Source organism: Aquarana catesbeiana, linkage group LG10, assembly GCF_042186555.1.
Source record: "Aquarana catesbeiana isolate 2022-GZ linkage group LG10, ASM4218655v1, whole genome shotgun sequence".
Lineage (NCBI taxonomy): Eukaryota > Metazoa > Chordata > Amphibia > Anura > Ranidae > Aquarana > Aquarana catesbeiana.
In genome coordinates this window covers 57,143,038-57,159,613 of record NC_133333.1, presented here as the reverse complement: position 1 = coordinate 57,159,613, position 16,576 = coordinate 57,143,038, and the positions used below count along the sequence as shown (strand labels likewise).

The 16,576-nt window shown below is 44.0% G+C and overlaps 1 protein-coding gene across 1 annotated transcript in view; it reads left to right on the top strand.

The window, feature by feature from the left end:
* BAX (BCL2 associated X, apoptosis regulator) overlaps positions 1-16,576 on the top strand; it is a 106,050-nt gene that overhangs the window by 76,232 nt on the left and 13,242 nt on the right. Inside the window, exon 4 of the mRNA XM_073602233.1 lies at positions 11,631-11,766. Coding sequence (XP_073458334.1) covers positions 11,631-11,766 — 136 coding nt within the window. The remainder of the gene's footprint in view (positions 1-11,630; positions 11,767-16,576) is intronic.

Here is a 16,576-nt window from a genome sequence, read left to right as displayed (position 1 = left end):
AGCAAGAGAAAAAGGACAGAAAATCAGCGGAAGTCCCCCTCCCTAATGGAAAGCTAGGAAGGAGGACACTAGCAGGAGCAGCATGTGCGGGTATGTCCACCAACCTGCATGGGGTCAGCTGGGGACGGGGCTGGAGCTCATGCAGAAAGCAGTTAAAAAGGTCCCTCTAAGCAGAGGACCCTGGTGGCTGACCATGTCTGACGCTTCTCCACCCTGCTCTGCAGATCCTGCAAGCCAGGACAGCTCCAGGATAAGCCAGGGTACTCTGGAGTCACCTGTGTCTTCACTTCACTACAAACTTGTCTATTTACATGCAGTTTGGCAACCGCCTACCTCACAGGGACCTTTTGTGCTTGATTTCAGGCAAGGACCCCAGAGGAAAGAAAAGCAAAAAACAGCAACAAAGCATGTGCTTCGTGCGACCACCGTTTTCCTCCTGACTGAAAAAATGCATAGACAAGATGGTGGCCAAAGAATCGCAAGGTTACCTTTAAAGACCTGCTCAGCTCTTTCAAAAAAGAAATGAAATAAAGAGCACCATGGCACCACTACACTCAGCACAATTGAGAAGTTAGAGTCACCGGCAAGTGCCAGTCGCTGGGCATCAAAGAGCAAAAGCACAGAGCTTACCCTACATGACAAAATGTATAAAGGACTACAGCCCAGGAAACCTAGAATGTTTCCTGTACACCAAACTCTTAAAGACATAGTCAAAAAAGAGAAGGAAGAAGCAGCGAAAAAACTCTTTATACCAGCAGCTGTTAAACATATATATCAATTCGCAGAGACAGACGCCAAAACCTGGGCTAAATGCCCCAAAGTGGATGCCTCTTTAGCGAGAGTCACAAACAAATCCGACTTTTGACGAAGCGGGTACCTTAAGCGACCCCATGGATAAGAAGAAGCCCTCCTGAAGAGGGCCTGGGAAGCAGGGGCGGCAAACCTGAATCCAGAGATAGCTTCCACCTGACAAGCCCACACCTTTACTAATTTGGTTGACCCAGCTACAAGAATTACTGGAAAATGACACACCAAGAGAAGGATTAGTAAGAACCATCCCCACACTGACCAGAGCAGCAGCGGATGCCTCGGCTGAAACCGTGAGAATAACTTCAAGGGCCACAGCTCTAGTGAACTCAGCCAGAAGAGCCCTGTGAAGTCATGGGAAGGTGATATCCCTTCCAAGAACAGACTATGCGGAATCCCATTCACAGGACATCTGCTATTCAGGCCTGACCCAGAAACAGCGCTAGACAGGACTGCAGCAAAAAATAAGGGGTTCCCCAAACCAAAAAGAAGCAAGGGAAGGCGCCCTTTCGGCAGTTCAAAAAATTCAACAAGCTGGAAGCAAAGAAGCGCTGGGGACAGCAAAACAAAAAAGGCAAGGGTGAATTCATCCTCAAGCCTCCTAACCCAAAAACAATGACAGTCTTCAAGTGGGGGGCAGCTTTTGCCCACCAGTGGATGAACGCAACGGGAAACAAATTCATCCGCCACACCATAGCGGAGGGCTACTCTATAGAATTTCCCACCCCCCCAACCAAGTACCTAGTAACTATCCTACCAAAGGACGAAGATCGGGCAAAGGCCTTTATAGAGTCCCTGGAAAACCTACTAAATCAGTGATTCGCCATGTCCTTCAAAAAGAGGCGCAAACAGGGTTTTATTTGCATATCTTTGCAAAGAAAAAAACGCCGGGCAAGCTAAGGCTCATACTGAACCTCAAGCCACTCAACAGAAGAATAAAATACAAAAAATTCAGGATGGAATCTATTCAGTCAGAAATATCCTACCACAAGGAACATTCATGGCCACAATAGACCTAAAGGATGCCTACCTACATGTCCTCATAAAGGAAGGTCATCAAAAATTCCCGAGGTTCGCAATTCAGGGACCAACAACCACCCTACACCTGCAATATACGGCTCTCCCTTTCTGTATCTTTTCTGTGCCCAGGATCTTCTCAAAGATAATGGCAGAAACTCGAAACGGCTTAAGACAACAAGGCATTGGCGTCATACCATACCTGGACGATCTACTGTTCTTTGCAGATTCAGCGGAGACAGTAGAGACCAACCTACGCACAAGTATCTACAAAACCTGGGGTGTATAGTAAAGACAGAAACATCACAGCTGACCCCAAGCCAGAGAGTTGTGTACTTGGGTTACGTACTGGACTCTCCAGACTAACCAAAACCTTCCTAACGGAGGAGAAAACAAAAAATCACATAGGCAATGGCCTCTCTAATGGGTACCAACTCTATCGTGATCAGACAAGGAATGGCAATGCTAGGACTGATGACGTCTTCAATTCCAGCCATCACCTGGTCACAGATTCACACGAGACCTTTACAGAATTATATTCTGTCCCAGTGGGATGGCAACCACTCATCTCTAGACACGTCCATTTCTGTTCCGAACTCAAACGCTCCAGTGGTGGCTCAATCTGCTCCAATACAACGAAGAGCACAGATGGGCTCAACCCAACCCTGTCAGGATTACCACAGATGCCAGTGTCCTAGGTTGGGGAGCACACATGGAGGAGCTCTGCACACAGAGGAAATGGAACTCCAAATGGTCCCAAGCCTCCTCAAACATGAGGGAGCTACAAGCTGTGGAAGAAGCATTAAAAGCCTTCCAAGCAACTATACAGGGGAGAGATGTAAGGGTTCAATCAGACAATGCCATGACGGTGGCATACCTAAACAGGCAGGGGGACTAAATCCCAAATCCTTGATGAGGCTGACAGAAACAACTCTGTTATGGGCAGAAACAAACATAAGATCAATATCAGGCATCCACCTGAAAGGAACGGACAATATGCGGGCAGACTTCCTGAGCCAGAAGACTAGAACAGACAGAGTGGTCGCTAAACCAAGCAACCTTCGCACAGATAACGCAAACATGGTGGGTACCCAAGGTAGATCTGTTTGCCTCCAAGGCAAACACAAAATTACCAACGTTCTTTTCACTGGATCCCACACATGGCAACAGTGGAGTAGATGCTTTCAGCCAAAACTGGGGACGACAGATGTGTTATGCATTCCCTCCAACTGCCATAATACCAAGAGTGATTCAAAAAATCAAAGCAGAGAAAATGGTGATACTCAGCACCATACTGGTCCCAAGGGAGCATAGTTCAGCCACTTGAAGAACCTCAGCATCCAGCCACACCGGACACTGCCGGACCTTACTCTTATCACAGGGACCAGTCAATCATCCAAACCACAGAATCCTGAAGCTTTCGGCTTGGTTACTGAAAGGGTAAGACTACAAAACAAAGTGCTGTCAGAGTGATCAACACCATCCTAGACAGCAGGCAACCCGTGACTAGAGCAATCTACGAGAAAGTGAGGAAAAAGTTTGTCTCCTGGAATAAAAATAGATTCCCGACAGAGGGATATTCCTACAGGAAGGAGCAGAACATCTCTCAGAGCACGCTTGAGGTACAAGTGGAAACACTCTCCTCCTTCCAGACTTGCGGAGGATCTGCGCAATTCCCAATGTCACTAAACAGAGCTAGACCTACAAAAATTGACAGAACTCCAACATGGGATATGTCCACAGTGCTCAGAGGGTTTCTCTCCCCCATTCGAACCGATGGAAGACAGTTCAGACAAAAATCTTACTCTAAAAACTGCATTTCTAGTGGCCCTGGTATCTGCCAGAAGAGTGAGCGAAATCCAAGCGCATTCCATGATGGAACTATACTGCCTGATACAAGCAGACAAAATAATCCTCTCGCCAGACCCGGCTTTTCTACCCAAAGTCTCTTCAACATTCCATAGGACCCAAAATGTCATTATCCCATCGCTTCCAAAATCTATGGTCGGCAAGAAAAGAGACATTTACAATAAGCTAGATGTAAGAAATGCACTCATAACATACCTCGAGAGAAGGAAGGATTGGTAAAGAACTACCTCTCTATTCGTCCTCTGTGCAGGAGCCAACAAAGGAAAACAGGCATCTAAAAACACGATCAGCAGATGGATAAGAATTGCCATACAGACGGCACAAAACCTCACCCCTCCAAGCGGAACCAGAGCCTGGGCAACCTCGGTCCCAGAGAAAGCAGGGGCAACTCCAGAGCAGATCTGCAGGGCAGGGACATGGTCGAGCCTCAGTACCTTTGCAAGGCACTATCGTATAGACCAGCTGTTCAATCAAGATCAGGCATTTGGTCGCAAGGTGCTTCAGTCTTTATCCCCACCCTAGTAAGTATTGCTTGATACATCCTCTCAGACTCTGCCTTGGAAGACGATTCGAGAAAACAGAGTTAGGTACCTGGTAACCTTTTTCTAAGAAGTCTTCCAGGGCAGCACTAGTTTCCACGCTAAAGCGATAATACCAGGTATAGTGGGGAAGCTTTAGCTTACTGAGAGTTCCTTTGGTGCTTTAATATAACTGAGGCACGCAGGTAAGGCTAACAGATTTATAATGGACTAATGTGTTTCCTGTTTCAGGGAGGAGGAGCCTATCTCTCGGATGCTGCCCTGGAAGACTTCTTAGAAGAAGAGTTACCAGGTACCTAACTCTGTTTTCCAAAAGATGTGAAAAGTTCTCTTGATGGATGCCAGCCTATCAGGCTAGAGAGTAGAGATGGGCTCGGGCGTGTTCAAAATCCAATGTGCCCAATCCCACCAGGAAGGCGGCACTGCACGCTGCAAATCCACAGGCAGTGGACAGATCTGGAAATGTCTCACTGCCTGTGATTAGCCATGTGCAGTGTCTGCTTCCTGGCACAATCGGGCACGTGTGATTTCGAACACGCCTGAGCCTATCTCTACTAGAGAGAAGTCCTGGATGCCATCTTGGTGTAGGGGTCATTGAAGTAAGCCTGCCTTGAGTGCCTTCCCATCAAGCTCCTGGAACGCAGGGCATTTTGGTTGCTCTTTAATGCTGACCCCCTCAGTTGCAGGGTAACCCAACAAGAATCCAGTCACAGTGCCACAGCCTTGGCCAACCATCAAGGAGGCTTCAGAAGCTGTGCTGCCAAATGTGTAGGAAATGTGATCCTCTCTTGTGCTAAACTGCACGTTCTGGCCCTGTCCACAGTCTTAGACAATTGGTGTTTTTAAAGCTTTTTGCTGCAGGTGAGAAATCCTTTATGTGTGTCTTTTGGTGTCTAGAGTTAGCAGCAAACTCTGTGCACACTGACTTCATGGGACTATGGGGTTTCCCCTGATCTACACCTCCCCGCCTCTCTAGCTTTTCTCTCTTCTCCACAGGACTGAGATGATATTCTAGTGATTTTTCATTGTACTGAATTGGCCCAGAAGGACATAGTACTTGGGAACCTACTCAGACTTCTGGCAGACTTCATGTGGGCCCTTCCAGATCGGCTGCACCTTCTGTAGCATTGGCTGGTCCTCCATCCTGCTTCTCATTTCCTGGCTTCCTGTTGTAGCCCAGGTCCTAATGGGTAAGGGTTTATAGTATTTGGTCATCCTTACCCTCTTGAGGGCTTAGGAAGTTGACTTCATGTAAAATCTTTCATCACACCTGGAAGCTTTTTTTTTTGCTTGGTGCTTGACCAGGAATTTCATCCATGGAAGTGTTCTGTGGTATGCATCCTGTCCTTCCTCCAGTTTAGTCTAGATCAGCCCCATGGCCTTGAGTACCAACATAGTCCTCATTTGAGTATAGTGTCCCTCTTTGTGTACACACTTAACAAACAAGATCTGTTAGTGCTTCATGGGCTTTTCTGTCATCCATTGTTTTATTCACATGTTTGTTTTACCAGGTGATTGTTCAGATCTCCTCTGATGCCAGTTTCAGACATAAGGTGCTATATGCTGCTTTCCAAGTTCCTTTGAGTCTTTTTTGACCTGTTGAGTGCGCCTGTTTGTTGTGCTACTCACCCTTCAGACATTGCATGGTTACGTTCTCAGTGGTGGCTCTTGTTACAAGTTGTACTCCCTTTTTCTAGCTTCCAATGTCTTCAAAAAAGAGGAGCGGGATTTGCACTACAGGGAATGGCACATCTGTGCCAGTAGCTCCTGAGGAGCCTAGTCGAAACCCTAGTGTTGTAACCCCTGAGAGACCAGTGGCTTTTGGCCAATCTGAGCCGCTGTGCCTGTCTGGTATGGTGCCTACTGTCTGCGCTGATTCTTCAGCGTTTATCACCAGGGATAATCTGTCCTCAGCTCTAGCTGAGTTAGAGGACAGGATTGCTGGCATGGTTGCCTCCATCTCGCAGGGTGGCAAGTGTGACAGATGTAAAATGGAAAGGTAGTTGCACGCTGCTAATCAATAAACTAACGCTAAAGAGAAGCTACTGAAAACATGGATGAATGCTGCTGCTGTCGCCTAAGTGTCCCCAAATAGAAGAAGATAATAAAGTGAATGTGACAGCGCTGCATATATAATGAGCTCAAATAATAAATATAAAAATCTACATAAGAAAAAAAATGGTAATGAAAAACGTCCATATATGAATACAGGTGACTAGTGCTCAATGAAAAACGTCCAAATATGTGACAACTCTTCTGCTAAAAAGCCAGTAAAATGAAATACAAGAAAAAAGGCTGTTTCCACGTGCTTCACTGTTCTACCAGCAACAGTGCTCCACCACCGCGTGCAATGCTGACTCTCCTCACTGCAAGACCCGGCAGGGGGTCAAACACACTTTTGCACACAGTGCACCTCTCCTATGAGGAATTCTTCAATGGTCCCTCTAGATTGATAAAGCTCCACAGCAAATAGAATGACCTCTCAGTGAACTGGTTCAACTTGGGCTCCTCAGTCTTTGCCGGTTGTTCCACAGCGACATATAGAAACAGAAATGCTTCTGACAGTGCAGTACCAAGGGGATTAAAAACAGAACCTCACCACCCCAGCTAATAATCAACTCACATTTATTTAAGAATATAAAAACATTGATAAAAAATCCATCAGGTGTATCTCAATTGTTGCGACAGGTTCCACCGCCGGGCTCCACCTCTACTAGTTATGCCACCTCCCACGTGGCTTCATCTGGAGGAAATGAGCTGAGCGGCTAAGGTGGGGTACATTTTATAGATAAATAAGTAAATAAATGCCAATTAGCGTCAGGTGACAATGAAAATTGTGCATGTGCAGTGGGGATTAATGAGAGTCTATGGGGCAATGTTTACCATGGCGTCCTATGCTGATAAATGTGACTTCCGGTGAAACCGGACGTCGATGCATTAGTTAGTACTACTTCCGGCCAAAGGGATGGTAAACAAGGCCACTAGAAAATGGCCGAATAATGAGGACAAAAAAAACACTAAAAGCAGAGGTGAAGACATGTATATCTAACTAAAACAGATATGAAATCAATAAAAGCATTTTAAATCTTTAGTACATAATCAAAAGGGCATCAATAATAAATCCTATAAAGATTGAAAAGAGGAAATGAGGGAACAGCAGCATAAAAAGAACGTAGGACGATCATAGTGGCAATGGAATGAATACAAAGATGACCTCTAGTGGTCAAATATGGTATCACAAGGGAATAAAAACAGATTGGTTAACCACTTAAAGACCAGCCTTGTTTTGGATTTTAGGTGTTTACATGTTTAAAACAGTTTTTTTTGCTAGAAAATTACTTAGAACCCCCAAACATTATATATGGTTTTTCTTCTAACACCCTAGAGAATAAAATGGCAGTCGTTGCAATACTTTTTTTTTTTTTGCACCGTATTTGCGCAGCGGTCTTAAAAGCGCATTTTTTTGGGAAAAATATCACTTTTTTTTAATAAAAAAATAAGACAACAGTTAAGTTAGCGCAATTTTTTTTTTTTTTTTATAATATTGTGAAATATAATGTTACGCCAAGTAAATTGATACCCAACATGTCACACTTCAAAATTGCGCCCGCTCGTGGAATGGCGTCAAACTTTTACCCTCAAAAATCTCCATAGGCGATGTTTAAAAAAATTCTACAGGTTGCATATTTTGTGGTGCAGAGGAGGTCTAGGGCTAGAATTATTGCTCTCGCTCTACCGGTTGCGGCGATACCTCACGTGTGGTTTGACCACCGTTTTCATATGCGTTCGTTTCTGCGCGTGAGCTCGTCGGGACAGGGTTTTTTATTTTTTTTATTTTTTATTATTTATTTTACATTATTTTATTTTTACACTGTTTAAAAAAAAAAAAAAAAAAATTGTGTCACTTTTATTCCTTGTAATAGAAAAAAGTATGACAGGACCTCTTAAATATGAGATCTGGGGTCAAAAAGACCTCAGATCTCATATTTACACTAAAATGCAATAAGAAAGAAAAAAAAAAGTAATTTAAAAAAATGAGATTGAAAAAAATGTGCCTTTAAGAGGCGTGGATGGAAGTGACGTTTTGGCGTCGCTTCTGCCCAGCAGTGTCATGGAGACGAGTGGGCGCCATCTTAGCCTCACTCGTCTCCAGGCACACCACAGAGAAGGACGCGATCGCCTCTGTCGCTACCGACGGCTTCGGTAAGAGGCGGAGGGCACCGGATCGCGGCGGGAGGGGGGGCCCTCTCCCGCCATCGATTAAAAGTTATCTCGCCACGAATCCGCCGCAGGGACCACTTTTATCTGAAAGCCGGCCGCCGCACGAAAACGGGGATACCGGGGTTATGGCAGCTATCTGCTGCCATAACAATATCCCCGTTTAAAGTTTGGCCGTACATCATCTTACGGCGGTCGATAAGTGGTTAAATGAACGGTTGTATAGATGAACAGAACTTGCGTCTTCAGTAATCACTTATAAAGCAGTTAATGTTAAGACCAGTAGGATATAAAGTCTGCATTTCATGTATCCAGAAGGATTCACGTTGGCTCAGGGAAATAACTTTGTTTTTACCCCTCCAATGAGGATGGTATTTTTCTATGCCCCAAAATAGGAGGGAGAAAGGGTCTTTGTTATGATAGATAGCATAGTGCTTGGAAATACTAGGCTTAGGATAACCATTAACAATATTTTGGACATGTTCCCGGATTTTTTTTCACATTGGTTGTTTGGTACGACCAATGTACTGGATTTGGCAAGGGCACTGCAGGGCATAAACTACGCCTTCTGTTCTGCATGTTATGCAGTCCCTTATTTGGTAATCCTTTCCTGTGGCTACTGCTACAAAATTTCTTTTGATGTTATTTCTTTTTGTTCTGACACAGGCATAGCAGTGCTTGCATGGAAAGAAACCTTTTCCTGTAAAGAATGTGAAATTGGATATTTTTGGAGGGTCTACTACATTCTTTGCTATTTTATCCCGTAGTGTTGGGGCTCGCGTGACAGATGCACCTCCCCTGATCCTCCTAACTTGGAGCAGGAATGGGTTGATGAAGGGGAAGAGCTAAATGCTAAGGATTTTGTAGAGGGCCAGGCAGATGAGTCTGCTTCAGAGGAATCTGGACCAGAAGATGTCCAATTGGTATCGGCCTCTGCAGAGGCTTTTGATCCAGACTCTTAACGAGATGATTCGTTCTGCCTTTGTAAGTTGCCTCCTACTGAGGTTTCTGAGCCTCCATGGTACTCTTTGGGGTCCCTGAAGCCTCCTCAGGCTGCACAGACTTTTCACTTGCACCCACTGTTGGAACAGGCAGTTTATGCTGATTGTGAACATCCTGACAGGGTTTTCGTTCCTCCTAAGGTTTTTCCTTTTGTATCCCATGAAGGAAAAGTTTGTTAAGAAGTGGAGCATGCTAGCTGTAGATGCAGCAGTCTCTTCCTTAAATAAGAACTTAACTTGTCCGGTGGATAATGCACAGGACTTGAAGGACCCTGTTGACAAGAAACTGGAGTCACTATTAAGGGCTTGCTTTTCTTTGGCTAGTTCAACTATTCAGCCAGCTGTCGCAACAATTGGAGTCTGCCCGTCCTTAAAGAATTGGGTCAGCAGGTCAGATGGCCTGGAAGGCCTAACCAGGAGGAGGATCCTGCTGAAAGCACGGCAGATATACTTCGAGCACTGTGTTTTGCTGAAGATGCCTTGAAGGATTCTATACAGCAAGTGTACCGTATGGCTCTCCTGTCTGTACACATGAGCAGACTTCTGTGGCTCAAGCTGAGCTTCCCTGTAAGAAGTTGTTGGCAGGGTTCCCCTTTCATGGGGAACGTTTGTTTGGTGATGACTTGGACAAATCTATCCAAAAGATTTCCGGAGGGAAGAGCTCTCTACTTCCTGTGAAGAGAAGGACCAGTGGTCCTCTTTTTAAAACCACAGGGACCGCTTCCTCAGGTGTCTCAGCGCCAAGGCAGTTCCGTTGCCAACAGGGCGCTAGAGCCAGGGGCATGCTGCAGGGCCAGAAGAAACCCTGGGTCCACAACTCTTGCAAACCCGGCACAAAGCCATCCTTTTGAGGGGGCGCCCCCACTCTATCGAGTGGGGGGAAGGCTGCTTCACTTTGCGGACATTTTGGAGAACACTGGTTCAGGACAAGTGGGTTACCTCAATAGTATCCTGTGGTTACCAACTGGAATTACAGGGGATTCCCCCTCCAGAGGTTTCTAAGATCCAGCGTTCCATCGGATCCTCCAAAAAGAGACTTATAGTTTCAGGCACTAGATCATTTAGTGCATCAGGGAGTGATTGTTACAGGTTCCTGTATCCGAAAAGGGTGCAGGGTTCTGTTCGAACCCGTTCATGGTTCAAAAGCCAAATGGGGACACAAGGCCCATTTCGGATCTAAGATCCCTGAACCAGTATCTATTAGTCCAGTTGGTGGAAGAGAGACGACTGAATTCCTTGGACGTCGTCCGGGCAGTCAGTTTGTCTAGATCTGTGGAGATCCGAGGATCAGACTTTTTTTTTTTTTTTTTTTTTGTTTTACCAGAAGGACCCAAGAAGTGGCAGGCAGCTTCCATTGCCAATTGGGTCTGCCAGTTGGTCATTCAGACCTATGGTCTGAAACGTAAGGCTCCTCCCTTCAGGGCGAGAGCTCATTCTACCAGGGGAGTAGGAACCTCCTGGACTTTACGCCATACATTATCTGTGTCTCAGATCTGTAAGGCTGCTATCTGGTCTTCAGTGCATATGTTCACAAGATTTTATCGGGTAGATGTTAGAGCAGCCAAGGATTCAGCTTTTGGCCGTAGTGTACTACAGGCTGCCGTATAAAGTCTGATGGCTATTTTTGTTTTGATCTTTGGCAGGGTGTCTCGCTCCCCTCAAGGCTATTGCTCCCGGACATCCCAGTAAGTCATGAATAATAGCCTAACTCTGTGTCCCGTGATGTATGATAAAGAAAATAGAATTGCTTTGTCATACCTGTAAAATCCTTTTCTTTGAATACATCACAGGACAAAGAGGTCCCTCACCTCTTTTGAGGATTCACTATTTGCTACAAAACTGAAGTACTTCCTGTATGGAAGGCGTTAGATAGGGGCGGACTTCTTGTCTAAGACTTTGTCTACCAGTGTCCATTCACCTAGAGATGGCGTATAACCCAGTAAGTAATAATAGCCTAACTCTTTGTCCTGTGATATATTCAACAAAAGGCATTTTACAGGTAAGTATGACGAAAAAATTTTTTCTACAGGGAATACTACGATCTCTTGCCCCCCCCCCCCCCCCCCAATAAAAAAAACTTTAAATTGAAATCAAAAGAAAATTGTGTACTTTTGTACTTCAGATTGCTTGAGCTTTTTAATTTTATTAATACTATCTGGTGTGTTTTTATGCTTCACAGGATGATAGAGCAAGTACAAAGCAACCCTCCCAAAGAGGTCTTCTTCCGTGTGGCAACTGAAATGTTTGCTGATGGCAACTTTAACTGGGGTCGTGTTGTAGCTTTGTTTTATTTTGCCTGCAAGTTAGTACTGAAGGTGAGTGATAGTTGCTGTACAAACATAAAATAATATTTTTATTAGGGTTGTCCCGATACCGATACTAGTATCGGTATCGGCACCGATACCGAGCATTTGCCCAAGTACTTGTACTCGGGCAAATGCTCCCGATGCTTCCCCCAATACCTGGAAGTGATCGGCGCGTGGGGGAGTTACAAGATTCTCCCCCCGCGGCTTTCAGCAGCTTTAGTGACATACAGCGGTGATCGCTCACAGCTGACTGTCACTGCATCCTCCTCCGTGCCCCCTCCTTTCCTCTGTGCCTCTCCGCTGTCCCCTGCATTCCTCTCTCCTTATCTGTCCCCCTCCGTACTCCCACTTCGTTCCTCTCTCCTTATCTGTCCCCTCCGTTCTCCCCCTCCGTTCCTCTCTCCTTATCTGTCCCCTCCGTTCTCCCCCTCAGTTCCTCCGTCCTCCTCCTCCTTCCTTTGTGTATGGATAGAGTCAGCTGACTCTGTCCATTCACATAACTGAAACATTGTAATCTCCTGTGATTTCATTCTCAGTGCAGCTGACGCTGCAGAGAAAGGGACTGGGGAATCTCTATCCTCTGTCTCTTTCTCTGTCTCAAGGGGGAGATATCAGAGGTCTGTTAAGACCCCTGATATCTCACCAAAGCCCCCCAAAAGGGCTGATTTAAAAAAAAAAAACAATAAAGAATAAAAAAATATTATTGTAAAAAATAGCAAAAAAAAAAAAAACTGTCACGTGACATTAAAAAAAAAGTATCGGTAATCGGTATCGGCGAGTACTTGAAAAAAAGTATCGGTACTTGTACTCGGTCCTAAAAAAAAGTGGTATCGGGACAACCCTAATTTTTATGTTGGCCGAATTCAAATGAATGGTTTGGTTTGTTCGCTTTCTCAGACTCTAAACTTTAACTTGTCGTAATGAAAATATGGGAGCCGCTATTGCTAATTTGCTATTGAATGTGTATGCTCTGGACTTAGTCACCGACCTAGTACAAATGTGTGCATGTCCTGACACCTGATATGCAAAGTTTGTCAGGTGTTTATTGCTATCTGCCCCTGTTAGAGATATTTACCCTCTGTATTTGTCCTGGTGGCTGAGAGTGAAAATAAAAGAAAATCACAAGTTTTGGATTGTCACTAGAACAGGAATAGATGCAAAGCTTCCAGTGGGCACAGTAATGCTGGTGACCCTGTTGACAACCAGGGATTCCCTTGCTTTGGAGGGATTGCTTCTCATTTTTTGCTGTGGATATTGGACAGAAAGCGAAGGAAAATCTCCTAAATAAAACAGATGCCAAAAACGGACAAGGGTTGTAACCCTCCCTTACTGTATCCAAGTAGGGAAGAAAAGTTGCGCTGTTTTTAGTTTTACTTTGTCAGGTCTCCCTACCAAGTACTGAAGAACAGCGAAGGAAGTCTGGAGGCTGCACCCTTCCTTATTTTTTTTTAACAGACGAGATCCTGTAGCGAGCTCATCGGATATCTTGCCATTCTCCGCCTCCTGGAGGCAGACCTAGGCCAATTATTATCAGGATATTAAACTGCCAAGATAGGGATCTTATGTTGTCCAAAGCAAGACAACGAGGTAGTATTGAATATAAGGGAAACAAAGTGTCTTTTTTTCCAGACTTTTCAGTGGAAGTACAGAATTGGAGAGCAAAAGTTGTTGAGGTCAAATGCAGATTACAGGCACTAAAAATTACTTATTCAATGTTGTTTCCTGCAAAATTACGTATTATAGATGGAGTACAGTTTTTTGACACCCCTGGTGCAGTGACCACATGGCTGGATAAGAGGCGGTAGCGGGGGGAAGTATTAATGGGATGGGGGGGATAAAGGTCTGGTTGGCATGATGGGGTGTCTTGCTTTCTTTTTTTGTTTTTTTTCTACCCTTTTGAGAGGGCAGGGGGTGCTGGGGGAGGCATTCTGCTAGCCCCCTTAGTCCCCCGAGACCCATTGGGATAAAACTCAGCAAAGAGGTAGCATTGGAGTTGGGTCACAGTGGTTCCTCAGTATGCGTCCCGAGGGGACAAGTGGTATGCAGTTGGTAGCTTCCTATCAAGGAGGGATATCCAGCTGGAGGTGGTAGTGTTCACAATCAGGTTAGTGTTTCTGCCTTCTGGTGGCTCTTCTCTCCCCCCCCCCCCCCCCCTTCCCTCTCTCCTTCATCCTTCAACTAGTCTTCATCATAAGATGATGGATTGTGATGACAAGTAAAATTAAGATATTGTTTTGGAATGTTAGAGGTTTGGGGATAGAAGAAAGACACAAGCAGTAAAAAACTAATAGAATTTCATAACCCAATAATAGTCTGTCTACGCGAGACGCATATGGGACAGGAGGAGGATAAAACATTCAGTACATATAAATATAGATATAGACATCAATTCCATGACGCCTATTCTACATACTCTTGAGGAGTGAGTATTTTGATTTCGAGCTCCATTAGGTTTATATGTAAACCGTGTATTGGAGACCCTTTGGGTCGATTATCTGATGCTTTTATGTACACTTGATGATAAGAAATTTTTTTTAGTGAACAATTATATTCTCCCTCCATATAAGGATGAAGTATTAAAAAAGGTTTTTGGAAAAATGGCACAATGGTCGGAGATACCAACATTAATAATTGGGGATTTCAATAACGTACTGAATGAAGAGGTAGATGGAGTAAAAAAAAAGTAAAGGGAATGTAACAAGACTGCCGGTCAGATACAGGATATGGGCTTAACGGAAGTATGGAGATTGAGATAACCTTCTAGTCGAGAATACTCGTGGTGTTCTAGTACAAATGGGTCATTATCGAGAATTGATCTGGCCCTGGGAAATGGGAGTTTTCTCCCATGGCTAAAATCAATTCAATATGAATCAAGGGGACTCTCTGATCACTCACCTCTGTCTCTGAAGTGGAGAGAACAACTGGTTCGCCCAATGTGGAAAGTCAACCCTCAGTGGTTGACTTTGATTCCTGAGAAGAGTCAAATAGAATTGCTGTTGCAAGGATTTTTTTAGAGATAACAAATGCTCAACCTCTCTCTGATAGTGGTTTGGGAGGCTATGAAGGCCTATTTACGAGGCGTGATAATTAAAGAAATAGCATTAAAAAGTCAACTAGGCTACGAGAAGAGGAGGTAATGCAAAGAGTGATGCAGACAGAACAGGAGTTTATAGTAGATCCTACAGAAGAAAAACATGTGGCTTGGCAGGAAGCTCAGAAGTTATACAAAAATGTATCTAAAGTTAAGGCAGAAAACGGTAGATATTTGCAGAGTCAAAAACATTATGAAATGGGGGAGCAGGTAGGGCATATGCTGGCTATGATAGCATGGAATCAAGAAGGTCCGTCTGGAATAGCTGTCATTAAAGATATAAAAGACAAAGTGGTATATGACACAGAGAGTATCCAGAGTATATTTATGGACTTCTATATACGGCTTTAAAAATCTGAAATTTCAAATAGAATAAATCAAAATAAACAATTTCTGGATAACTTAGCCCTACCTAAACTGACATCAACAGAAAGTGAATTTTTGGATCAATCTATAACTTTGGTAGAGTTGGCAGAGGCAGTGAGGAAAATCTAAAATAATAAACCTCCAGGAATGGATGGACTCCCAGGGGAGATATATAAAATATATGGTCAGACATTATTGCTAGAGTTGCTTGAAGTTCTGAATGAAGCATATATTAAACAGGAATTTCCTAAATCAATGACTGAAACAATAATAGTCATTTTAAAACTCGATAAAGACCCGTTAAAACCAGATCCATGTTGTCCAATCTCTCTCCTTACATCTGATGTTAAGATCTAAGCCAGGGTATTAGCAAATAGGTTATCCAAATATAATAAAACTCTGATTCATAATAACCAATCAGGGTTTATTCCATCTAGATCTGCGGCAATAAATATCCGAAGACTCTTTTTGAATTTACAGCTATCAATGGATAATGAGGGGACTGGTGCCATTTTATCCCTTGATGCGCAAAAGGCTTTTGATATCGTGGAATGGAAATATCTATGGTCGACACTGAGTGCCTTTTGGTATTGGTCCAGGGTTCTTATTCTGGCTAAAAATATTATATAAAGATCCAAAAGCGAGACTAAGAATCAATAATAGGATGTCTCTGATTTTCTCTTTGTCTAGGGGGACTAGACAAGGTTGCCCTTTGTCCCCATTGTAGTTTGCCCTAGCATTGGAACCATTGGTTGCGGCCATAAGACAGTCGGAGGGGATAGTAGGGTTTCGATGCTCGGGAAGTGAAGAAAAAATAGCTTTATATGCAGATGACGCCCTTATTTTTTTGGGTGACAATGCAGACTCTCTGAAGGAACTTATTATACTTGTCTCTGTATTTGGCCAGCTTTCGGGGTTTCGTATCAATTGGGAGAAATCAATATTGTTGCCTTTGCATGATGTGACTATCTCTTTACCAAGTGGCGCTACACAAATACAAATAAAACATACATTTTAAATATCTTGGGATTGAGGTAACATGAAATGCGGAGGACTATATTGACTTGAATCTCAAACCATTGTTACTCAGGTTTAGAGATAAATACCAAAGATGGTGCAAATTGCCACTAACTGTGATTTGATAGAGCCAACCTCCTAAAGATGATCTGGGTCCCACAGTTGTATATTTTCTATAACTGTCCCATCTGGATAACAGTGTCTTGGTTCAGAAAGATAGAAACTCTGTTCCGCGAGCTTATTTGGGGAAAAAAAAAAAACAATCGTGCATAAAATTAACAAGTTTAATGTTAGCCAAAGATGAGGGGGGCTTGCCATTCCACAACCTAAAAATTATTTTTTGGC